The sequence below is a fragment of the Littorina saxatilis genome, linkage group LG3 (assembly GCF_037325665.1).
Source record: "Littorina saxatilis isolate snail1 linkage group LG3, US_GU_Lsax_2.0, whole genome shotgun sequence".
NCBI lineage: Eukaryota > Metazoa > Mollusca > Gastropoda > Littorinimorpha > Littorinidae > Littorina > Littorina saxatilis.
In genome coordinates, this window is record NC_090247.1 from 33,951,034 (window position 1) to 33,977,892 (window position 26,859).

Below are 26,859 nucleotides of genomic sequence, written 5' to 3' on the forward strand. Positions count from 1 at the left end.
GATAATCAGAGGTGCAGATAGACACACCAGCCTCACTTGCTTTGATGTGTGTCAATGATGTCATCTGAGCTGGAAACAGCTAGATTGCTGCATTTGCTCGTTCGTCTTGAGGAAACCTTCTGTTTTTATTGGTAGTTTGTGTGTGTGTGTTTGTGCGTGTGTGTATGTGTGTTTGTGTGTGGGTGGGTGTGTGGGCGTGGGTGTGGGTGTGTGCGCGCGCGAGCGTGCGTTAGTGCATGGGTGTGAGAAAGAAAAGAGAGAGAGAGAGAGAGAGAGAGAGAGAGAGAGAGAGAATGTGTGTGTATGTGTGTGTGTGTGTGTGCGTGCGTGCGTGCGTGCGTGCGTGCATGTGCGTGCGTGTGTGTATGTGTGTTTGTGTGTGCGACAATCTACACCACGTGAGGTATACCTCACCCTTTTGCACGGGCCGACAGGGGGTGTCTTGATTGTTTACTGCGTCGCCATGGTAGATCACACAAAGAGAAAATTACAGGCTGAAAAATTGAAGACCTTCGTCACGGTCTATTTGGTAAGAATTATAACACTGCAGCTGGTTTGAGATAATCCTATAATCACAGCCGAGCATTTGGTTTAGTGGAGCACCCGCACAAGTTGTTTTTCTGTTGGTAAAAGAAGAGTACTATTTATTCTGTGACGACAAATGTACATAGAGTATCAAAAAATACAAAATGTCTAAAAAAAACCCCATCATTGTCATGAAGTGGATTGTAGTGTGAATGAAGGAGTTACTTTTATGTATACGTGTTCTGCCCTATCTAATTACACCGACTCTTCACTCTTCACACTAAACACTTCAAACACAGAATTTGGGAGGATACAGACTTATCCCCGAGTACGCTAGTACTTGGGCTCAACAGACTTTAATTGTGTGTGTGTGTGTGTGTGTGTGTGTGTGTGTGTGTGTGTGTGTGTGTGTGTGTGTGTGTGTGTGTGTTTGTGTGTGTGTGTTTGTGTGTGTGTGTGTGTGTGTCTCGACTTAACAGCTTATTGCTGGGAAACTACTGGGCGCAGTTCGTTCAAAAGTTGATACACTAACTTGATAATAGGTCCGATTGATCGTATTAAAACTTCATAATGTTACCTGGGACCTAAATGCGAAATAAACCACAAAAACGACTTGGCGGTGGGAGGAATTCACACGGAGCAACAGCCAGCCAGGCAGCCTGATAGAACAGCCAGCCAGCGGATACTGTCGTCACAAAAAGACGTCATGACAAAGTTACACGCAAAGCGAAAGAGACTTTGACGTCATTTACTTTTGTTCGGAATTTTCCGTCTGTTCCTAGCTTGTCAGTGAAGACCTGACGTGAGTAAGCTTACCCAAAACGTCTTTGTTCTCTATTCACATTGCAGCTGTGAAATAATCAGTCTTGTGTCTCGGTCGTGTAGGTACAGAGTTTGCTTCTGCAATCATTGTGTTCGTGTTGATGACGGCTTCATAAGACAAATCGGCGAATCTATCGTGAGGAAGACGTTTATCATTATGTACAAATCACCGAACCCAACCCATTTTGTGTGTGCATTTTTCTGAAGAATAAACTGCATGTGGTTAATTTCATCCGTTTAATGCTTGTCGAAACGAGCCATAAGGCTTTAGAATAAGAGATTTCACGCATTGCTTGGCCATCTGATCACAAATGAGGTCGCAGTTTGTAGGTTGAATCTATGAATCGGCCAGAGATAGATCTACTTCTTCCCGGCGAAGCCGGTACCCGGCGAAGCGGGTAATCATCTAGTATGTTATATTTGGATTAAAAACAACCTCTGAGCCCCCCCATACACACATACACACGCACGCGCACACACACATACACGCACGCACGCACGCACACACACACACACACACACACACATACACACACACACACACACACACACACACACACACACACACACATACACAGAAGTTTAAAGCATTTTCATTGGGATGCATTTAGATAAACTTATCTTTACCCCCCCCTTCACACACATCTTGTGTGTGTGTGTGTGTGTGTGTGTGTGTGTGTGTGTGTGTGTGTGTGTGTGTGTGTGTGTGTGTTCGCGATGCACGGCCAAAGTTCTCGATGGATCTGCTTCAAATTTGGTGGGCATATTCAAGTAGACCCCGGACACAACCTGGTCGATGAGAATTTTAACACGTGCTCTCAGCGCGCAGCGCTGAACCGATTTTGGGTTTTCTGTTCATCTTCCCAGATCCATTCCCAGTAACTCTTCCTTATCTTCTCCAGTGTTTTGCGTTTATCTCCCTTCCTTCGTGTGGCGTCAATCCATATTCCCGTTACTATTTTTAGAAGGTCACTGTCCACAACGCTTTCATCCCGGCGAAGCCGGATATTCCCGTTACTATTTTTAGAAGGTCACTGTCCACAAGGCTTTCATCCCGGCGAAGCCGTGTATTCCTCTACTTCTTCCCGGCGAAGCCGGGTATCCCGGCGAAGCCGGTACCCGGCGAAGCGGGTAATCATCTAGTATAGGATATATGTTCTCCCCCGCCCCCCTCCCCCCCTCCTCGCTCACACGATTCTTCAGACTGAAGCAAGAAGAACCCTTTCAAAATGCAGTCGGAATACTCCTGGCCAGCTGTATAATTATACAGGTTAAACAGGTACGAACATGGGTCAACTTTAAACACACTATATGCAACGCTCGCAAATATTTATCACAGTGCAAACAGGAGAAGAAGAAAAACAGAAAACAAGGAAAAAAAGAGAAAAGAAAAGATCCACAAAGAAACAAAAAGGGGAAAAGAAAAAACAAATTCAGAGAAAAAAAATCCAATAACATGATTTCCAACACCCAACACAATGGCAACTAGAGTAGCAAAACTTGCTGTATCCAGGACCACTGTTTTCATCACACAGATCACAGTCTCAATATTGACACCCTTGAATTATTGGATTTCTCTTATGTTACCGCTCCAAACAGAGAAAATACATAAACCTGCTTGACGGAGAGCGTTCCCCCTTCGATCTGATATTGACTCTATGGTATTCACCGTGTATTCAGTGTATCTAGAAAGGCGGCATTCCACGGACGTCCGATGTATTGCTCAGTATAAAACCACACAAAAATGAACGATTTTATTTTTACTTTTTACGAAAGCGGCTTTTCGGTTGATGTGTAACGTTGATGGAATTCAAAATATATATATTAGATACGTATTCACAAACCTTTTAAAGGGGGGGGGAGGGGAGGGGAAGAAAGTGGGGGGGGGGGGGGGGTTGGATCAGACTGCAAATTCTGAATTTGTTTTTACCTTTGCTACTGACGTGCCTACTCAGATGTTCATCGAATGTTTGGCTTGTGTTTACGTATTCATGATTCTGTCCCGTCGAAAGCTTTGTCTTTTCTGATTAGTACTAGAATATAGATGTAGGTTTGTTTGTGAGAAGTGATTGTTCCCCGTTGTGTTTGCTTGTGTAATTGATTTTGAGACTTAGTGTTGTTTCCGCTTCTCAGTCTCCCTCCCCCTTGCCTCTTCCCGCTTTCTTTCACCATTCCCTCTATCTGTCTATCTGACTGTCCGTCTGTCTGTCTATATATTTCTCTGTGTCACTGTATGTATGTGTATATGTAGGCTATGTGCGTGTGTGCGTTCGTCTACATGCCTACGCGCGCGCGCGTGTGTGTATGTGTGTATGTCTGTGTATGTGTGTGTGTGTGTGTGTGTGTGTGTGTGTGTGTGTGAGTGTGTCTCTCTCTCTCTCTCATTCTCTTTCACTCTCTCTCTCAGTCTCTCTCAGTCTCTCAGTCTCTCTCTCTCTCTCTCTCTCTCTCTCTCTCTCTCTCTCTCTCTCTCTCTCTTCTCTCTCTCTCTGGGATTGGGAGTATCTCCTCTAAAAGTGCATCGATTTCGCTTTAATTTAAATGCAACCTCCGCTGATTTATCTTGTCCATTTTGTTGTGGCAGTGTTGAAGATGAAGTCCACTTTGTTTTAGTTTGCCCTAAATATGCTGAGTTAAGAGAATATTATATTCCACGAAAATACACTAGAATCCCATCATTGTTTAAATTAACCATGCTGTTTTCAAACACTAGTAAGCCGCTATTGCTACGTTTTTCTACATTTGTCATGAAGGCGCTTTCCATTCGTAATCCGTAAACGAAACAGGGCGATACTCCCTTACAAAGCACACACGCGCTCGTAAACATACACTCACAGACACACACCATTCATATGACCACACGCAAACACAAACACCCATGTACGCGCAAGTGTGTACACCGGAATTATTGGAATAGGATTATATATAATGAGTAGGATGTTCTTGTTTTTGTTTACTATGTGCATTTGTATGCTGGTGCTTGAGATGTGCTCATCTCCATGAAAAGGGCCCAAGGCCTACTCATTAAAACATTCAGACTTCAGACTTCTCTCTCTCTCTCTCTGTCTGTGTCTGTGTCTCACTCTGTGTCTGTGTGAGTGTGTGCCTGCCTGCGTTCTTTCTTGCTGTAATATTTGCCCCGTTAAACCCCTTCACTCCACCCTCCCTCATTCCCCTTACTATACACCTACGTTGCTGGCTGGTCAGCATTACTTTGCTAAATAGTGCATCCAGCCGATGGATGTTTGTCCTCTTGATCGATCGTTGCACCCCGTCTCCATCACTAACTGGTCATTTGGGTAACCTGACACTCCTCACATCACAAGCAAATCAAAACACGCATTACGTGCTGAATGGTTTTATATGCTGAAGCGGCAGAGAAGCACTTACCCTTAAAATCAGTCGTACCCAGTTTGTCCAAACAACAGGCTGTTATAAGCAATCAATAACACTGTTCAGTTAAGCCTGTTATACAAACAAAGGGACGATCGATCACACTGTTCATCTATTTATTTATTTATTTATTTATTTACGAGGATTTATATCGCGCACGTATCTCACCACACAAGGTGACTCGAGGCGCATGTCTACCTATTAATGCCGTGTGAGATGGAATTTTGTACACAATATATCACGCATTCATATCGCCCAGTAGATCAACAGCCTATAGGCTCTGCATCCACCTTTCACGGCCTATTATTCCAGGTCACACGGGTATTTTGGTGGACATTTTGATATGATCTACGCCCATACAATTTTGCCAGGAAAGACCTGTTAGCCTGTTATGACGAACAACAGCACGATCGATGGAACGATTGGTTTGCTGACATGGGGAGTCTGAGTGGGAGACTCGTGTCGTAAGAATATTTTCTGATCTTGTGTAAACTGATTCTAGGCTTGTTACCGCCCGAGTTTGTGATGGCGGTGAATACATACATTCCGGATGGAATGGACGAGGAGGCAAACCGTGAGGCATTGACCACTGACCAGTGAAAGCAAGCAATCATGGCGGCGGTGAACAGTGAGGTCCGATAAGCATATTTTCTACAGAAAAAGGCGTCACGTCGAGCGGACAGAAAAGAAGACAAAATTCGTGGCATGAAGTTCACTGCAATGACATGATTACTTGCCCCCACCTATAGCAGCGTGTGAATAATTCCAGTTGAAACTGGCTGACAACAACCATACTTCAAAGCTTAAAACCATGAACAGAATCTTGTCACGTTTGTTTGGCTCCCTTGCGTACAGTACAGGCGTAGCTTGGGGTCCATTGTCTCACTTCCGGTCGTATCAGCCTATTATACAGCTGACATTGGCTGTAAAGAACCCTAATTCAAATCACAACCGCGAAAGAGTCAATTTTGTGTAGTTTGCTTGTTGACAAAACGGTCAGGCCAGTTCGGGGCCCATTGTCTCACTGCCGACTGAACCTCTGTATACATTCTAAGCTGGAATTGGCTGTCAAGAGTCATACGTCAAAGCAGTACAACCCTGAGGAGAGTCAAACAGTGTCCGTCTGGTTTGCTTGCTGGCTGAGTTATACAAGCAATTAGACGTACGTTATATGAAGTCTTATATCGCGCGCGTATTTCCAGACTCGGACTCAAGGCGCAGGGATCTATTTATGCCGTGTGAGATGGAATTTTTTTTACACAATACATCACGCATTCACATCGACCAGCAGATCGCAGCCATTTCGGCGCATATCCTACTTTTCACGGCCTATTATTCCAAGTCACACGGGTATTATGGTGGACATTTTTTTTTTTTATCTATGCCAAACCCATTTTGCCAGGTAAGACCCTTTTGTCAATCGTGGGATCTTTAACGTGCACACCCCAATGTAGTGTACACTGTCCAGCTTCCGTTTGAACCTGTGCGTTTGGTTCTAGCTGACGAGAGTCGTACTTCAAAGCATAAACCCGAAAATTGTCAAGTTTGAACGGTATAGTGAATTTGTGGTTTGCTTGCTGACAAAATTATAAAGCCGGTTTAGGGTCCACTGTTTCGCTTCCGATACCATGTGTGTGACAGGGGAGGCTACCGCTCCTTTCACAGCAGACTCTGCACCCGAGTTGTTGGCCTTTAAGTCAACACCTCTGGATTGTGGAATTCTGTTTCTTCTTCTTCTTCTTCTTTCTTGATATGGACTGGGTTCATCCGAACGTCTGTAGTCCAGCGGCGGAGTACTGAGTAATTGGTTACTGGTGGTGGGTGACCCAATAACTCCGAGAAGATGGTTAAAAGTATAAAACTATTTACACGAAGAGCTGCAGGGTTACTGTGTCAGCGAGGCAAGTCCGTGGGTACGACCCAGACCAGTTTGGAAGGACTCCAGTGAAGGAGCAACTGTGGTCTTAGGGTCGAGCTTGTTCCACTGACGCAGTGTTCGGGGGAAAAAGGAGTTGAAGAGAACAGGATGGGATGCCCTCTCCTGGAACAGTCTCTGGGCTCCTCTGGTGCGGCTGTCGCCAGAGGTGTAGAACTCGGCCTTGTTGATGTCGACTATGCCGTTGTTGATCTTGTAGAGCATAGTGAGGCGGTTGGCGAGTCTTCTGTCGGCGAGTGGTTCCCATTGGAGGGTCTTCAGCATGCTGGTCACACAGCCTGGGGTCCGATCGCTGTAGTTGTTGTGGACGTAACGGGCTGCTCTGCGTTGGACTTTTTCAAGCTCCGTGACGTCTTTCTGAGAGATCGGGTCCCAGACTGGCGAGGCGTAGTCAAGGACCGGTCTGACCATGGCCTTGTACGTAGCAGCTCTGACGGTGGTGGTGCACTCCCGGAAGTTCCGCCGCAAGAAGCCCACAGTTCTGTTGCCCTTGTTGACAGTCGCTTGTTTGTGATGGGGTCTGGTGGTTTCCTATTGTCTGTATATTCATGGAAACCTTCGGGTTTGCATAACAGTTTTTATAGGGCTAAGAAATTAGCCCTAACATTTTCAATCCTGTTTGATTGCACTTCGCCTCCCGAGGTGATCGTAGTGTTTCGGCACTCGGTTACATCTGGCGCTTGCGAGCAGGGATGGGACTCGGCATGATATGTTCAGGTAATGGCATAATATGACCACTGAACATTTTCGTGCTGTTTCAATCCTGTTTGATTGGACTTCGCCTCCCGAGGTGATCGTAGTGTTTCGGCACACGGTTACATGTGTATGCCTCCAGCTGAAATTGGCTGACAGGTTTCACACTTTAAAGCAATAAAGCCATGAAAAGAGTCCAGTAGAGATATGTCTGCTTCTCTTGCTATCAAAATAGTGAAGTCAGTTCGGGATCCAGTTTTTCACTTCCGATTGACCCTATATAACATGTATCTGCTTCCAACTGAAATTGGCTGACAAGTGTCGTATTCAAAGCAATAAAACCCTCAACACAGTCAAATAAATCCTGTCTGGTTCGCTTGCTGACAAAATGGTAAAGCCAATTCAGCGTGTATTGTCTCACATCCGTTCAGACCTAAGTAATATTGATAGCCCTTGATCGATCTCTTCGCGCTACGACTGATCCGATGAAAACCATATAATAGAATCATGTCCCTTTGAAGCTGGCCGCTGTCAGAATCATACCAGGTAGTCTGACTGAGCTTTTGGGCGCCAGTGGGATTGGCAACACTGGGTTGTTTGAGGTGATGATCATCCGGCTGGAAGTACTCCTTGATCCATTCATTTGTGTGTTTTTTGGGGATGTTTTTCGTCCTATCGTAGACACTAATGTGTTTTTAGTGGGATGAGCATGTATGTGTGTGTGGCGGGGATGGGGGGGGGGGGGGGGTGATAGGGGATGGTGAGTGGGCTGGGTTGGGTTTTGTGGTGCTGGTGGTGGTGGTGGTGGTGGTGGTGGTGGTAGTTTGTGTCAATGTTTGTGTATGCGTGCGTGTGAACCCGTGCGCGCGTGAGTGTGTGTACGTGTGTGTGTTTGTATGTGTGTGTGTGTGTGTGTGTGTGTGTGTGTGTGTGTGTGTGCGTGACACTGTGTTTGTGTGTGCGCTCGTGTGTGCACACAAATGTTTCGCTCAAGCTTGGATTATCCGTAAAAATCTTACCCGTGCGTGTGCGAGAGTTTCTCTGTCCGCCTGCCTGCTTGTATCGTCGTCTCTGCTGTATTGTGCATGTCCGTGTGTCTCTGTGTTCGCGTGTGTGTGCTAACACGTGCGTCTCAGGTAGCTTGAACTCCGGTTTATGAATGACTAATGACGTCTTCTTGTTTGTTTCAGTTATCTTGGCAATCATGGGGCTTGGAAAAAGCTATGGTAAGTACATGTATTTCTTTATTGACCAGCACACAATAGGTTAATTTTAGTGTAGAAGCATCATTTTAAGCTAAGAAGGTGTAGATTTACCCTGCCAAGCTGACGCGCAGTCATAAGGGTACATTGAATAATAGACTCTGGTACTCACTCACAGACATGGTTCTCTTGCAATGACAACAAGTCGCCTAAGGCGAAATTACTACATTTAGTCAAGCTGTCGAACTCACGGAATGAAACTGAACGCACTGTATTTTTTCACCAAGACAGTACAGCTTCGTCAATCCCAGCGAGAAGGAAATCGCTCACCTCCCACGTGCAAAACGCAGTGAAATTAACACGCCAGAATAGCGCGGTAGCGTATTGTGCTAAGCAGGAAAGCGCGCTTTTCTGTATTCTTGTTAACTTTCTGAGCTTGTTTTGAATACAACCTATCATATCTGATTCTATATGTTTTTGGAATCAGGAAATGATAAAGAATAAGATGAAATCATTTTTGGATCGATTTCTTAAATTTTAATCGTAAGACTAATTAATCTATTTTCGTTAATTGTGATCACATTTTAAGAGTAAACATGACATATGTATATATTTTTAGATTCAGAATGTGATGAAAAATACGATGCAATCAATTTTAAATCTGTTTGCGAAAAAGCGATTTTAATGACAACTTTATTGAGCAAACTCATTAATGAAGTTTTAAGCCTCCAAGCAGAAATGCAATACCAAAGTCCGGGCTTCGTCGAAGATTACTTGACCAAACTTTCAACCAATTTGGTTGAAAAATGAGAGCGTGACAGTGCCGCCTCAACTTTCACGAAAAGCCGGATATGACGTCATCAAAGACATTTATAAAAAAAATGAAAAACACGTCTGGAGATACCATACTCAGGATCTCTCATGTCAAGTTTCATGAAGATCGGTCAAGTAGGTTTCTCTGAATTGCTCTACACACAAACACACACACACACACAGACACACATACACCACGACCCTCGTCTCGATTCCCCCCTCAACGTTAAAAAATTTAGTCAAAACTTGACTAAATGTAAAAAGGTATGCAGGTTGACACACACACTCACTCGCACACACACACACACACACACACACACACACACTCACACAAACATACACACTTTCACACACACACACACACACACACACACACACACACACACACACACACACACACACACACACACACACACACACACACACACACACACACGCACGCGTTATTAATTGCATATTTTTTTGTCCAACTCTGTATCCCGGTGCACAATCCCGCCCCTTTAGGTTCAATTCACACAAACCTGCATACCTAGGCCCTGTGCAATGAAAAGAACGAAAATAAAACACCCAAAAGAATGAATTATTTTTTCAATGTTGTTCAGCACGCTTTACTCCAGCACATGTCTTGAGAAAGTTATTTAAAATGAATTTTTAAAAAGTCCGACATACCCGGATTTTCTTGCGCACTGTTCCTGAACGGGTACAATCATTTTCTTGTTCAGAATGTGGGGGGTTCATCGAAATGACGTCGGGGGGCTCGGGTGCGTTCCAGTCGCCCGGGTACCCGGGTAACTACCCCAACTACACCCGCTGTATCTGGATCCTGGAGGCCCCGGAGAGCCACATCGCCAACCTCACCGTCAATTTTGTGGGAGAGACCTACAATTCGCAGTGCAGCGACTATGTGGAGGTAAGGTTGCGTCCTGACAGTCGCCAGGTGTGTGTCGGTCACTGACTTGGTGTCTATTCCGCAGGTAACTGACCTAAAGGCGCCGGTCCTTCATTCAGCCCGAAGTCGACTTTACGAAGACTTCGCGAAGTCTTTTTACCGAAAACTCAGTGCTAAAGCTTCGTGCGGCCAGCTTCGCCAAGTATACTTCGCGTAGTCGACTTCGCCCTGTTAAGGACAGGCTGAAGGCCAATACCTTCACCTTGGATATATCAACTTGACACAACTGGCTACTCTTATTAACTTGCGGAAAAGTTAAAGTATTGCACACGTTTATTTTTAAACCTCACATAAAATATTCATACCCGTGTCATTTTATATTTCACTGTCCAATGTCTGTCTGGCACACTTTTCGTATTGACGAATTCTTTGACAGGCGACAAATGTTGTAAGTTGCCCGTCTGTTGTTCGTGTGCTTAGTCGACGAAGATAACCTTTGTCTAATTTATGGAATGAAATATTCCATGAAATCACCTGTTTTGTTATTGGATCATTGCATTTTGTTTCGTTTTAGATTTACACAAATGTGTCAATTCGCAATTTATGCTCTGTAAAGCTACGTAGGCTACCTTCTTCTTCTTCAGCGTTCCAGAAATTCTGGTGACGTGTGAGCTCGTTTGCCCATTTGGGTTCCCCACACTATACTCTGAGAGCATAGTCAGCTTCACTCCGCTTTCGTTGGGTAGGCATGCTGGGTATTTTTGTGTTTCCATAACCCACCGAACTCCGACATGGATTACAGGATCTTTTCCGTGCGCACTTGGTCTTGTGCTTGCGCGTACACACGAAGGGGGTTAAGTCACTGGCGGGTCTGCCGCTCTCCACTCTTAACCCACCAGGGATTCGGGATTCGAACTCACGACCTCCCGATTAAGCGGCCGACGTCTTACCACCACGCCACTGCCCCGGGCTACCTAGGTCTATCAGCAAGTTACACTCTGTTTCTTATGCGCTATTGTAGTTCTTTGGAGTGTTTTTGCTATGGACATTGTTTTGACTTACGTTTACTATTACAGTTCAGAGACGGTGGTCAGACTGGTGCCATCATACAAACCAACTGCGGAACAATGACGTCAGAGACAGTGACGTCAACAGGGCGCTGGATGTACGTGTTCTTCCACAGTGACGGTTTTAGCCAAGTCAACGGGCTGTCAGTAACTTACACGGCTACTGACGTCGGTACGTTTGGAACTTTTATGGGATTAAACAGTGTTCTTTACAAACGCATAGAATCACAACAACTTAACATTTTAAATGTTTTCTTTGAGACAAAATAGTAAAGTAAAGTTGCGGACAATTGTGTAAATTCAAAATCCAATCAAAACAAACAGCAATCATAAAAACATTTTGGAGTAATACATAACGACGAGAGACAATGACAATGAAATGGCAATTCTTTATTTTTTGAAAGGTAAGAAGAATAAGCATAGATATACTTTTTTTGCATATGGTCCTCGCCCTAAAAAGAGACGAAACTACTAATTAAAACTCATTACATGAATATATGGGGGGGAGGGGGGGGAGAAAAAAAAAGAGAGAGAGAGAGAGAGAGAGAGAAAGAGAGAGAGAGAGAGAGAGAGAGAGAGAGAGAGAGAGAGAGAGAGAGAGAGAGAGAGAGAGAGAGATCATCCACTTCAATGTTCCGAAAAATTACCAATCGTACAATCTTAACAAACACGTTCGCTAATACAAAATTTGAACTTATATTACTGTGGATCCCCCCCCCCCCCCCACTCCCCACCCCCACACATCTGCTCCTAGTCTTTGAACTTCATCAGCTCTATTGTACACCATTATAAAAAGCTTCAACGTCTTTTTGATCGCTTTTAATCCTATTTGGTGTGATATTTGATGACGACAGTGTGACGATTACAAGACTAAGACACAGCGTTAAGAACGTCATGTTTAGATTTAGATGTTCAACTGCTTTTTTTGTTTATTTGCTTAATCATTTGTTTTGTACTTCTTTCAGGCGCTTCAATAAACGACAGCATAACAGATCCTACGGGGTGTAAGTATTATTTTAAGTGTCCTTGACTTTTCTCTTTCTATTGTTGGTTGACGAATTTAATGACCGGAAAGAAATCGGTGCTTTGTGTATGTGTGTGTGTGTGTGCTTTGTGTGTATGTGTGCTGTCTGTGTGTGTGCTTTGTGTGTGCGCGCGCGTGCGTGCTTGCGTGCGTGCGTATTCAGTGTTCCTTTGCGTGCGTGTTCTAGCAGCACACATATCTGCCCTTGCTAACATTTTCATCTTCCATTTTCCCCTTGCCGTTTATGTATGTTTCTAATTCTTTTTCATCTTTTCGATAACACTAACAACAAGTCGCGTGAAGCGATATAAAAACATTTGTCATCATTTTCACGAGTTTTCATTCACAAACACCTGGGAAATAAATCTCATGTTCCCCATGCAATAAATCGAGGTGGTGAATGGGTTTGAGCTTTCAGGTGAAACGTGGATTGTCAAAGTAAAAGCTAATCAGGCTGATTGTTTGATGTGTGGAACCATCGCGGCTTTGGATTTGTGTTTCCGAGGACAACGATTGTAAACATTCACTCTCAAAGACCCAATCAATGTTGATAATTACCGCGGCGACTCATGGTCAATTTGCAACTTATCTCTGTAATCGCAAAATCCACAACGAAAAGTCATAAACACTTAAAAAGAAAAGAAATATGCTCAACACTTAAGGCCTGTCCAGACACTCCCGGCCGACCCTGTCCACATTTGACTTATGCTCAAAACGGCCCCGTTGGGCGCGCCGCAGCGTGCTATGATCGCGGAGCGTTATTTGCAGAAGAATAGCGCGTGTTCTAATTTCTATGACACAGACATAGAACGACGGAAATTTGACCAATCAGAGCAAACCAGAGCGATGACGTCAGCCGCTCGCGGCGCGGCAGTCGAATGCAACTGAACCTTCTTGTCAGGTGACCCGCTCCACTGATACCGCGTTGTGAAAAAAATCGTCGATGTGTGGCCCCTCGGCAAATCCCGCGCGACGCACAAAACGGCCTGCGGCGCATATAGCGTAAAACGGCGTCCAAGTCTGGTCGGCCCTTTACTGAACTCACACGTATGATCGCAGCTCTGTACATTTTCAGATTGGAAGAAAAGCGTCAACAAGATACGTTTGACGTCACATACAAGGTTGACGTGTTATCTCGAGCTACTGTGACGATGCTTTGTGGCCCGGAGTTGGATTCTAAAAATTCGTCTCCCTTTGGGTTATTGTGCATTTTGTTGCACAACCAAAATGATGACAAAAACGATGTTTGGTGGCTTGTTGGCAGACCCGCATTTTGTTGTTGGTCCTCGGGGAGCATATCGACTTTTGTCTCATATTTATCAACCGCGGCCTTCGGCCTTGGTCGATAAAGATGAAACAAAAGACGATAATTATGGTCCCCTTGGACCAACAAAAAAGCTGGTCTGTCAACAAGCCACCAAACATCTTATATTAGTCAATCGTTATCAAACTAAAGATCAATAACCAAAAAAGCAGACATCGCTGAGACTACCTCCAGATAGTCTCGGCTAACCCAAAGACTGAGGCGGGTCACGCTCGTCTCCGCGAAGCATGCGACCGTAGTACTTACTTAACCTTTTTTCTTCCATTCTGAGCACATTTTTAGAGTAAACATAACATTAACAGCTATTGTGTTTTCAGCGTAGCAATAGGGTCAGATATTTAGACGAGACAAGTATAATGCCGACGAGTCGAAGACGAGTCGCATAATACTTGTTCGAGTCTAAATATCGGACCCTATTGCTACGCTGAAAATACAATAGCGATTATATAGCTGTTCTGACCTTGATTTGTTGTTCCAAACTTACAAAATGACAGTTTTTGTGTCGATGCGTTGATCTCAGGTTTTGATAGCAGACGCCGTTTCTTATGCGCATTAGTTTTGCGCAGGCGCCACACTGACTTGGGGAAACAAACTCGATTTGACAACACAGCTGTTAAACAGCTTTTTATTAGTTCAATCGTATACAAGAAAAAGAAGTTTGAGTTTTTTTTAATTTTGAACAAGACTACTTATGAAGAAGACCAAAACACAACATCAACGGAAAACTAGAAACAACTGAAGAACTAGGATGCAACAAGGAGAGGAGAAGAGAACAGCTAATCCGTACAACGCGAGCAGCGAAGTTTTCAGTTTGGGTGAATGGCATTTATTTTTGTCTCGTCATGAAGCGAATTTTTCAACCTCAGTTATAAACGACTACATGAATGTCAGTGCCATGGATTGTACATCAATACTTCAGAGGGGAAGTGGGGTATTTAGTGTGGAGTTACGAGATAAGAAAAGCCGAATGCGAAAGTTTGTGTCAGTCGGCAACTGTGAGCTCACACAGGCACACAAAAACGGCTGTTCCGTTTTACTCCCCTGTTTGTACTACATCTTTCGACTTTGGGCATTTTGTGGTGTTTGGGGACAGAAAATAATTGGTTTAGTTGTTTCATCAGGAAGTTAGCAGAAAAGGGTATGCTATCGACATTTGTAAAGCTGAAAAACATTCCCGAGAAGAATTTCAAGTTGTCAGTGTATGCTAGCTGTTGTCGATTGAAGCATCGTGTGGTACAGATGGGTAAACCGGAACCATGCGTCTTTGTTATTGCCAATATCCTTTTGGATATTGGCAAAAATGGCCGACTTCCGTAGCATTATGCTTTGATGATCGGAAGAGACCATCCAATCACAGCCCCCGAATTACCCCAGGCGTGTCCATCAGAATAGCTATATATCTATATATTTTTGAATTCAGGAGAGGGTGAAGAATACAATGCGATCATTTTTTAATCTGTAATGAAAAATTCGATTTTAATGACAAATTTAATGAGAAAACTCATTAACTAATTGTTAAGCTTCCAAGCTGAAATGCAATCCCATAGTCCGGACTTCGTCGAAGATTGCTTTACCAAAACTTCAATCAATGATGAAAAATGAGGGCGTGACAGTGCGGCCTCAACATTCACTAAACGCCGGATATGACGTCATCAAAGATAGTTATCGAAAAAATGAAGAACACGTCTGAGAATATCATACCCAGGAACTCTCATGTGAAGTTTCATGAAGATCGGTCCAGTAGTTTTCTCTGAATCGTTCTACACGCACACACACACATACACACACACACACACACACACACACACACACACACACACACACACACACACACACACACACACACACACACACACACACACACACATATATATATACACCAGACCCTCATCTCGATTTCCAGTCCGAGCGGCTGCACTTCAGGGCTCTCTCATATTTCGTACTGTGCGCCTTGAGTCGCCTTGTGGTGAGATATGTGCGCGATGTAAATTCTCGTATTATTATTATCATTATTATTATTATTATTATTATTATTATTATTATTTAGTCAAAACTTGACTAAATGTAAAAAGCGAACACAAGAAGTTCATAACTAAATAAGCGGTTGAGTAGAATGCCATAGTTGAATGTGTGACGTCAGATAAATAAATGCGACTTTTGATGGGTGTTAAATGATAGAAAACCAGTAAGTGAGTATACAGCCGGAGAAATCGTCTGAGTAATGCACACAAATACAAAACGCATGAGCTAATTTATATTCATCCCCCCCACCCCCCAAAAAAGAGTAAAGTTTTCAGTTACGAGGCCAAAAGCAAATGTGTTGGATTCGTTCTTATCTTTCATTTTTTAATTTTTTAATTTTTAGTTTTTAATATGTCTAGAGAGCTATCAAATGTTAGTTTTTCTGCAAAGGCTTTTCGTTTGTCAGAACTCGTATCAGTTGTGTCCCCTGCATGTCGGAAAAAAGTAGTTTCCCAGGGATTCAGAGGTCTGAAAATAAGTTTTTCTCTTTTTTTTTTCCAAATTGTTTTAGATTTTTAGAGAGTACAAAATTTGTTCTTCGGTCGGGAGGAAAAATAAGGTCGGTCGGGGAACCGGTCATTTTGTATTTTTGTAACATGTTTTGTTTACGCCTTTTTCTTCATAGTTTGTTTTCACTACTCGACTCACCCCCTTCCTTCTATCTCTCCTTCTCTTTCTCCTAACAAAAGCTTGTCACTCTTGTATCTAGTAACATTTTAGTCTTTATTTTTCATTTCAGCGTGTCGATCCTACGAATTCGAGTGCAGAAACAAGATCTGCCTGAGTCGCTCCTACCGCTGTGACGGTTACTACGACTGTGGTTGTGGTTCCGACTGTGATGAAGATGGGTGTGTCGGTCTGCCTCTAAGTAAGTCATATTGTTGTAGTTGTTGTTGTTGTGGTTGCTGTTGTATGTGCGTGCGTGTCTGTGCGTGTGCGTGTGCGTGTGTGTGTGTGTGTATGTGTGTGCGTGCGTGTGTGTGCGTGTGTGCGTGTGTGTGTGTGTGTGTGTGTGTGTGTGTGTGTGTGTGTGTGTTAGCACACGCGCATCTGTAAGTATGTGCGTACGTACGCGCGAGTGTCTGTCTGTCCCTGTTTCTAATGTTGGACGAATGCTCTTATCCTGGGTACAATCCTGGACGTCTCCAACGTGATGTACAGGATAGTCTACTCGAGAAGAAGAACGGCTCTTTTAAAAACTGACAGCATGCCTTTGTCCCTTTCTCCTGCAGATGCAGCAGAGATGATTGCCACGGGGTTGGGAGTGGGGGTCGTCGTTTTCCTCGTGGCAGCCACCCTGGGCAAGTTGCTGGAGAAGCACCACAACTGGGAGAAGGAGGGAGGCCCTGGCAACAAGGTCCAGACTCGCCGCTGGGGCTCGGGCAAGAAAGACGCTCAGAAGAGAGGGGAGAATTACAAGCCTGACCCCGCCAAACCCGTCTCACCCAAGATGTCTTCGTGCACGGTCAAAGTGTCTGAGATCAACTGATATGATAGACCGGCACGGTGGCCTAGTGGTAAGGCGTCCGCCCCGTGATCGGGAGGTCGTGGGTTCGAACCCCGGCCGGGTCATACCTAAGACTTTACAATTGGCAATCTAGTGGCTGCTCCGCCTGGCGTCTGGCATTATGGGGTTATAGTGCTAGGACTGGTTGGTCCAGTGTCAGAATAATGTGACTGGGTGAGACATGAAGCCTGTGCTGCGACTTCTGTCTTGTGTGTGGCGCACGTTATATGTCAAAGCAGCACCGCCCTGATATGGCCCTTCGTGGTCGGCTGGGCGTTAAGCAAACAAACAAACAAACAAACTGATATGATTTTCGTGCTGGCTGGATTATCGGGAGTTCTTGTGTACCCGTACAGGGTTCGGATATCTTGATCTAGGACCTTCTAGCAGGAGCAAGGCTTCCTGGACCCCCTTTCTGGCGGATTCTCATTTGTATATCTTGCCGGATAAAAATGTGTCCAGGATCAACCTACGCTGGACGGTGATACCCTGCTTTGTGTCGCAATCATCCTGAAGGAACTCAGTTTCTCAAATCGCCTGACCCATCGCAGCCTCCCCAGGATCTTCTGCTGCAAGATCAAAGTGATGCTTGACATGGCATCATGCTTTTTGTGTGGGCACTCTAATCGGATTTGGCATACTGTTTATGTTGTTATCTGTGCGAACTTGCAAGATGTGAGACAAAAGCAGAACAATGGTGACTGCGCGTGAGAGCGAGAAATAAAAAGACCAAAATACACCGTACACTGTTTTATGAAGACGATACGAAAAACAAAGCACAATTCGTTATTCGTTTCGTCTTTGTTAAACACGTGAGTCCAGTATTTTGTTGGTCTTTTTATGATGTGAGACAGTGCATGCTCTGGTGTCTCAGAACGTTTATACTATGTGTTTAAGAAGTTACTGCTATTCTGTGCTGACTTGTCCTCTGAGTACCAAATTCGTCTGGTGTACCCTTTGTATCGCGTGACTTGTGTGACTCCTGAGACTTGTGTGACTCCTGAGACTTGTATGACTCCTTTCTGTGGTCTGTTGGACACCGCCGGATTTACTCATACGCTGCCAGGATGATATGTGTGTTTTGTCATTACTGCTGAGCACCTGAGATCATTTGACAATAAGCATACGATAATGATTTGATTTTTTTCGTTGTGGCGGTGAATTTGAGAGCTAGCCGAAGAGGACGCGCTTATCCATGATCTGGAATGCATTCTGGAAAGTTGCAAGACGACCGTGACATTTTTAAGACAATTTGGTCAGATTGCCACACACACACACAAAACTGGACAAAACAAAGCATGGCAATTCTCTCTTGCAAATCGAACGTTTCAGTCTTTTGACTGACAGAAGTAACTTGGATGAAGCATGTGAACGCTGATAGTACAGTGGTGCTTGCCAGTTATTTGTTGAAGATTTCATGCACTCGGAAGGTTTCATGCGTCGTGTACTTAGACTTAGCTAACTAGTACGAAATTAATCAGTCACAATTCAAATCATTGGGCGAGGTCTGAAAATAGGATTTAACGTTGGAATCAACTATGTTGTCCAGGAACAGTTCGGACTGTAGAAATGCGAAGAAGCAGACAGACATCGTCAATATAACGATTCTCACTGACAGAAACACGTTTACTTACACATGACGGGGACGCCCTGCTGTGTAGGCACACAAATTGATCTTCTCTGTCATTCACAGAGACGCACGGGCACAATTATACGTATGTTATGTGACATTTTTGATGACATCTCTAGCAGACAGATACAGACACTCAGTAAGGCATATATATGGCAAGGACAGACAGCTCGGATACACAGACAGGCGTACATACAGGCAGACAGAAGGGACGGACGAACGGACACACACACACACACACACACACACACACACACACACACACACACACACACACACACACACACACACATATATATATATATACGCACACACACGCAAGCACGCACGCACGCACGCACGAACGCCGTGTTCTTACTCTCGTTCAGATCACTGACTACCAAGGCACCTGGTTCCAGTCCCGCATGGCGGCGAGAAAGCTCAGTTTTCAACTTGCTACCTGAAAGCAACCACTGTGCGATGGATATACTAATGCTTCCACTCCGATCATTCTCTCAGCAGTGTGGTGATAATTCCCTTTGGGCCCGTGGGATCTCGATGCATTCTGGAGCAGTGACCAATACAGAAAACGTAGGGTTCTGCGTAGAAGGAATGAGGCATTCAGGAGCTGCAGCGTATAACGTGAAAATGTGGACAGATCTGAAGCAGTGTGCATGATAATGTAAACACGAGAAGGAGGCTACAGAATTGTGTTAAGACTGCCATTGCTGATAAGTGCTTGGACTCGTGTAAATAACGAGGGCTGCAAATTCTTGACACTGGCACACATATCTCCTGGTGCTGAGCAGAAGACATGGGCAGCTGGCATTGCCTCAATGCTCGAAGTAATGGTTGGCCTGTTGGAGAATCGCCAGCAGAAGCACAACGCTGTGCCCATTAGTCTAGATCCCTTTGGGTGCATCATTATTTATAGGGTTTATGGTTGCTTTGCTTGCAATAAAAGCAAGCTCAAACTGCAGTTCTGATTAGAGAGTAAGAAAGACTGAAAATCGAATTAGTTTTCTGATAATGTACTTGTCCCGAAAGCTCATTCAATGATCATTCACCAAACCACAAAAAGATGCTTGTAAAGTTTGGAATGGCGTGAAAAAGGGGCGGTAAGGAAAACAAAGAAGAAATAATTATGTAATTGCACAGAACATGACAAACCTGAAAAGGAAGAGTGAGGACAAATGTTTCAACTTTTGCTTTTTATATATATGATGCAAAAACTGTGCTGCCACTGTGTATTTTTTGAATATTTATTTTCATTTTGAAATCATCGTTGAGCGACGATTCTGTATGAACTGTTTTGCACATTATACCTTCATGAACACAGCAAATCTCTGTAAACGGTTTATGTAATTCAATGTGACTTTCTCCTTATGAATCTTAACCGCCTGCGATGCATTTAACATGGTTTTATAATTAGTCCATCATGTACCTTCAATACAAATTATATGAATTTCTCATGAAGCTTTCATCGTCTAACGCGGCATTTAATGACTATTATACAGGTTTGTTTTTGTGTTGTTGTGTCGTCCTGTCGCAAGTTTTGTTGATTTCAATATCATATATATTGAATAGCTTATATTATGCCTTAACACTCATCCACTTTTACTTTTTATTTTTAATGTTTGTACTTATTCATATTTGTGTAGTTAAAGGCACAGTAAGCCTCCCGTAAACCATCACAGATACTGTCAGGCTTTTACACACAGTACAAACACCCTTCCATTTGAACGTTCACCAAACGGGAACATCCTAGGGGCCCTCCGTAAAGAGCGAGCAATTTTCAAAGAATTTATTTTTGCGTGGTTTATCTTACCCCTGTGCCGTCGTGAACCTGTGTGATCAAGTTTCCCTTTTTCACAATGTAGTCGTCAGTTAGTAATTTGAATGCGACTCGCTGTGAGCTTATATGCAATAGCACGTTATTAAGTACCTCTGACTATGCACAAAACAAACGGCTGTGGTTCACAAGAACTCTAGCGATGGCTTTTGACTGTTCAGAGGTACTGGCGATAGGTATAAACCGTCGTCTGCTACGAGAACCACGACCTTGCGTGACCCTGCTTCCGGGCGTTTCTTTTTTCAAACTTTCAAAACTTCGAATTGTACTGATCTTGTCTTGATGAAAAAAGAATTCTGTTATGATTTAAGAATGTTTGTGTGACAAGCTGTCAATTTATTATTTAGATTTTAAAAGTTAGGTCTAGCGCCAAAACGCACCACGGTCCGATTGTCTCTGACACAATCCGCAAAATTAATTCTTTGAAAATTGCTCGCTCTTTACGTAGGGCACCTATAGGATGTTCCCGTTTGGTGAGCGTTCACATGGAAGGGTGTTTGTACTGTGTGTAAAAGCCTGACAGTATCTGTGATGGTTTACGGGAGGCTTACTGTGCCTTTACTGTGCGTACACGATGATATTCACACTCACAGGTCTCTCCAGGCTTTGGCTTGGAGTTAAGAGCATCCTTTCACACAGGCACATAGGAAACCTATGTTCGCTGTGGGAATTTTGTCCTGAAGTGATTTAGCAGATTCACATAGGTGTAAGAAACAAAATTAACTTCAACACAATATTTCCACTCTGCACAGGAAACAGCAAGGCTGTGGACTTTTGGTGTGTATCTAAGTTGAAGGATGCTGTTATCCCGTGTTAAAGCCTGAATAGATCTGTGGCGGTAAAGGCGATCGCCTGCTTGAGAAGGAATGTGCCTTCTAATTCATTTCCATTTCCCGTTCCCGTTGACTCTGGCGAGTGTTTGCCTTTGCAATATTTTGTAGTTTTAAACATCACACAAAGTTGGTTTGTGCCATATCACATACCTGGCCTGTAATGTATGTTTTGTATCGTACTATTTTGCTGCGTGTAGTAATCGTATTCACGTATTTTTAGTACCCCCATGCAGTATTTTAAGTACTCCAATTCACTGCATGCAGTACTCTCATTTAAGTATTTTAAGTACTCCCATTCACTGCTTGCAGTACTCTCATTTAAGTATTTTAAGTACTCCCATTCACTGCTTGCAGTACTCTCATTTAAGTATTTTAAGTACTCCCATTAACTGCGGGCAATACTCTCATTTAAGTATTTTAAGTACTCCCTTTCACTGCAGGCAGTACTCTCATTTAAGTATTTTAAGTACTCCCATTCACTGCAGGCAGTACTCTCATTTAAGCATTTTAGATACTCCCATGCATTACATGTCGTTCTCTCTAAGTAGTTATTTTACTACCCTCATACACTCGTGTTACCATTTTTTCTGCTGTCTAGTTTTTGGGGTTCCTTTTTTAATTCACTTGATCTGTGTGAATGCAAAGACCACAAGTGTGCCCTCGCCGACATTGATACAATGTCGCTGTTTTTGCATATGTATTTGTGTGGACTATTTTTTCTGACATGATGAATTCAAACAAAATATGACATGAGGGAAAACGTAAAAAAAAAATAAAAAAACCCAAACAAAAAAACCGAACAAACAAACAAACAATGCAGGTGAAAAACTAAAGGAATAATGGAAAGGTTTAGTTGTCTAAATGAAAAATACGTCGGGTTATTGTTGCCCCGAGTGTTGTGTGTAAACCGTCAATTCCACTGACTTTTCGAATTCTACCTTTACAGGGCCGGACTAGGCGAAGAGGAGGGGGGGGGGGGGGGGTTGCCAGTGGTAGCCCAGGGGGATGTCCCCCCTGGCGGCAGGGGCGGATCAGTTCATTTTATGGGTGGTTTTTTTTCAAAGGTATATTGTGAAAATATGGGTGTGAAGGCGCGATGCGCCGAGCCGACGGCGCGAAGCGCCTAGCTTGCTAGGGAGGTCCGGGGGCATGCCCCCCCGGAAAATTTTGAAAAAAAGGATGCAAAATGGTGCAATCTGGTGCATTCTGAGGATGATCATTACCAGTTTCAGGCAGCAGATTTTGTCACTGATTAATACCCCAAAAATTGAAACTCGATGTAAAATAAAGAAATGCATACCTCATTCAATATTTTTATTTTTTGGCTGGGGGGGGTCCGGAAACCCTAGAACCCCCCCCCCCCCCCTCGTTGTGGGGGTCAGGGGGCGAAGCCCCCTGAAGCTGATGGGTAGGTCATATTCTGAGATAGGAAAATGGTCGCTCCTTGCATGAAACGGCATAAAATAAGCAATAATAAAAAAAATTAAATAAGTAAGGTACATGTTTAGGCTAGGGGGGGGGGGGGGGGGTTGCGCAACCCCCATAACCCCCCCGGTAGTCCGGCCCTGCTTTAAAAAAACAACAACAACTTTTGATTAATTTCATACAGAGAAAATGTTCTGTACAAAATACACAGTTCTATACATATTGGCAGCGGTTTGTTTTGAGTTTGAACGTTCATGCAGGCCTTGCTGCGTGCTCACATAGTTATATAATATATGCGCGCGCGCGTGTGTGTGTGTGTGTGTGTGTGTTGTTGTTGTGTGTGTGTGTGTGTGTGTGTGTGTGTGTGTGTGTGTGTGTTTGTGTGTGTGTGTGTGTGTGTAAGTGGCTTGCGCACGGGTTTGTGTTTATACGCTAGCCCATAAACGTGCATGAAAATGGTTTGAAATAACAAACTGACAAACTGCTGCAGATTGACATTTTGTTCATGAATGAGTTATACTATACAATTATGTCGCAACACATTCACCCTTATGCTCTGTACAAGACATATAAAACCATTGTTTGTTTGGAAAACAATATGCTCATCCTTCTATGGTTGTATTTGAAGATGCATATTAAAGTTTCTCCTAATGAAAGGCCAAAGTCACTTTCCGAACATTCTGCATATTAGTTAAGAATGCAGATTAGCTCACAGACAGCTGCACAATTAGATGCTTTTCTGTCGCTTTCTCTATTTGTAAAACCGTGTTGCACAGATATAACGTTCTGATATTACTGGAGCGGAAAATACTGCTTTTTTTGTAAGCTGTCTTTGAGGATTTTGTGTGCATATCTCAGTTTTCGTAGACCACAAATGTATTTCTTCGTTGTCTCAAGGTAAATATCAATCAGTCAATGAATCAAAACCTTACGTCTTCCTCCACCTTTCAAACCAGAAAATTAAAATCTGTATCTGTCTTTGAAAAAACACACCCACACACACTCAGAGAAGCTGCTTTGTATTATTTAAATAAAACTGTTTTTGTTCAACCCTTTTTTTGTGTTCTTGTCTGCGATGAGTGCTGCGTGTGAGCATTTCAGGACCTGTAATTACACATTCAATTGTGGGTAATGAATACAGGGCTAATTATAAAGGGACAAACCACCTGACCAACTAACCAATGCGAAGGTCTCACATTACTAGTTCCATTCATAATTTTACAAAACACTCATTCATCTTCTCAGCACGGTGTCGACTTACGACTTGCGGGACCCCGAGACCCAGCATATTTGTGTGTCCAAAATGTGTGTGTGTGTGTGTGTGTGTGTGTGTGTGTGTGGGGGGGGGGGGCATTTAGCTCACCTACGCTAAACAAGATGGCGCCAGCTTATTCAAGTTAGCTGCTAAATTTTATAAGGTGGCGCCATATCTTTCCGGTCAGAAAACACGTGGAAATGTCCCCACAACCTGGATTGCTTTTCAAGATTGATCAGCACACACTGGTACGCCACGAACGCAGTAAGCTTAACCCGGCTGCAGGTATTCACTTAGCAAAAGGAAATCTTCACTGAAACAATCTCATACAAAATTCTCACATGCTCAACTGCGTGGGAACAATATTTTACCCTTCCTGACTTTTCTTGTAACGTAATGATACATTGAACGCGATTGTGACGACACTTTTCTGAATCCTTTTTCTAAAAGATCTGTGTAACTTGAACTGGAAGTTATAATGGGGGCTACAATTCACGACTGACTTGCAGTTGAGTTTGGGACTTGGCGCATGGTGGCCGCCATTAGTCTCGGTTTTCCCCTTTGTTTGGGGACAAGAAAGTTCCGGACGTAATCGCTTTACACTTTTTCCACAGCTGAAAGTAGCATGGACCAACCAACCAATTTTTACTTTTGGGAGATTAAACCCAAAAAATAATGTGGAACTATTCTCTAGGATTTCAGAAGCAAGAATATGTGACCCGGCTCCACCACGGAATGAGTCGCATGTCACCTTTGCATGATTTTCATATTTTTACATTTTCCTAAAGAGTTTGTTATGCTCTATCCAGTGGTGAAACCCGTTTTAGAAAAGAGCGAAAACTGTTTGAGTTATAAGCCTGTGACTAAGGTGACCCTCACACTGTTACCAGACACTCCCCGGACTTATATCAGGCCTAGCGCAGAACCGCGCGAGGTGACATGCGACTCATTTCGTGGTGGAGGGTCACATATATTCTATTTTTTCAATTTTCAACTAAAATGGATTTGTTGTGATGATTTTGATTGGGTAGGGTGCACACACCACTCGGACACGTTTTGTAAAAGAAGTGGGACCCCCCCCCCCCCCCAAACAAATGTAGAATTTTTAAAACAGAATCATGAAAATTATGAACAAAGTTTATTATATTATTCTGTGTACTAAAAAAAGTTATTTTTTCCCCCAAACTATTAAAATGAAGATAATAATTATATGTATGTTGTATGAATGCCAGTATTTCACAGTTACATCAGTTTTATGAAAGCAATTTTAAGTGCCATAAACCCGTTCTCTGTAGTAAATGTTTATGGTACAAATGCAGATATGTTCTATGATCTTTTAGAAGACAGAAAATATGTTCGCCATTGCCGAAAAAGCCACGAACACTACCCTAAAATATCACTAATGCAAAAACACACAGTGAAATCACGCAAGATCTACTTTCACTTTTTGCCTGACCAGATTCTACGAAGAAGATGATGCCACTCACAAAGCAATACTTCATTACACCGATGACGCCAAAGTTTTGGAAGCAGCGGCGGCCAAAAACGCTGGCTCAGAAGAAGACAGAGTTTTGTGGCATTCTTCATTTACCTATGCTTGTAAAATTTGATCATCAGGAATCGAACAATGGCAACAAGGTCATTAATTCACATGACAGCTCGATTACTTCTGGAGATCTCCGTCAGTACTCGGGAATTGGGAGTGCTACCTGTTACATCGATCGCAAAACAATATTTTGCGTGTTTTTATTTATATAATTGTTTTTGCACTCTTGGGACTTGACATATCACTAGACTGTAAAGACTGTAGTGGTGCACGAAATAGAAAGCAGAAAATAATATTCTAAAACAATTCAATTCGTCGTTTTCACCACAAATTTAGCACTGTCGCAGGCGAAAACGTGTGCATCTTTGAGTTCTACCTTCCCACTTTCATTCGTGATGAACAGTCTCCTCACCCAGCCTCACATAACATTTGTATCCGCATTTTGCCAACCCCATTAAATTGACCATGCCCATACCCCATGTTTTGGAAATTTTTTGGAACGAAGATTAGAGTTATCTTTTCTTGCTTTGGTCCTTGCTACTGAAAGTGATTGTGAATCTCTCGCTGTCTCTGCAGAACGAAAAATCGGAAAGGGTGTTTCCCACGCGGTGTACCATGTGATAATTTTCTGAGAGAACGTTTTACCGAGGATTTACTTTCGCAAAGTGAGTAGCTGCAGCTCGGTTTCGGCGAACAGGGCTTCTGTTGAGGTGAGCAGTCTACAGGCAGAAGGCATCGTTCACTGCACCAACACTATCAATAAGTATAGTGTTGGTGCAGTGAACGATACCTTCCACCTGTGATCAGTCCACGGGCGGAAGGTATCGTTCACAGCACCAACATTATCAATAAGACTACAGTCTTATTGATAGTGTTGGTGCAGTGAACGATACCTTCGCCTGTGGTCAGTCCTGCGAAGCAATCCATGTTGTAGGGAAGTTTCCACGTGTTTTGTCCACGTGTTTTGAACCGGAAGTTCATTGTCCCCCCAAAAAACCTTCACCTTGGTTCTGGAAATTATGCTGGGTCACGGGGTCCTGAAAGTCGTGAATCACTGATTTAAAATAATTACGTGATAGAAAGGGGATGACGCAATCATGATTAAGACGTCACAAAGAAGAA

General features: G+C 43.4%; 1 protein-coding gene across 3 annotated transcripts in view; it reads left to right on the forward strand.

Annotated features, from left to right (window-relative positions):
- Positions 1–22,454, forward strand: part of LOC138962202 (bone morphogenetic protein 1 homolog) — a 27,961-nt gene extending 5,507 nt beyond the window's left edge. For all 3 annotated transcript variants that reach the window (XM_070333932.1, XM_070333934.1, XM_070333933.1), the window contains exons 3-8: positions 8,560–8,595; positions 10,107–10,294; positions 11,350–11,512; positions 12,306–12,344; positions 16,450–16,578; positions 16,943–22,454. In XM_070333932.1, the coding sequence (XP_070190033.1) occupies positions 8,560–8,595; positions 10,107–10,294; positions 11,350–11,512; positions 12,306–12,344; positions 16,450–16,578; positions 16,943–17,199 (812 nt within the window). In that variant the 3' untranslated portion in view covers positions 17,200–22,454. The remainder of the gene's footprint in view (positions 1–8,559; positions 8,596–10,106; positions 10,295–11,349; positions 11,513–12,305; positions 12,345–16,449; positions 16,579–16,942) is intronic.
- Positions 22,455–26,859: the final 4,405 nt, after the last annotated feature.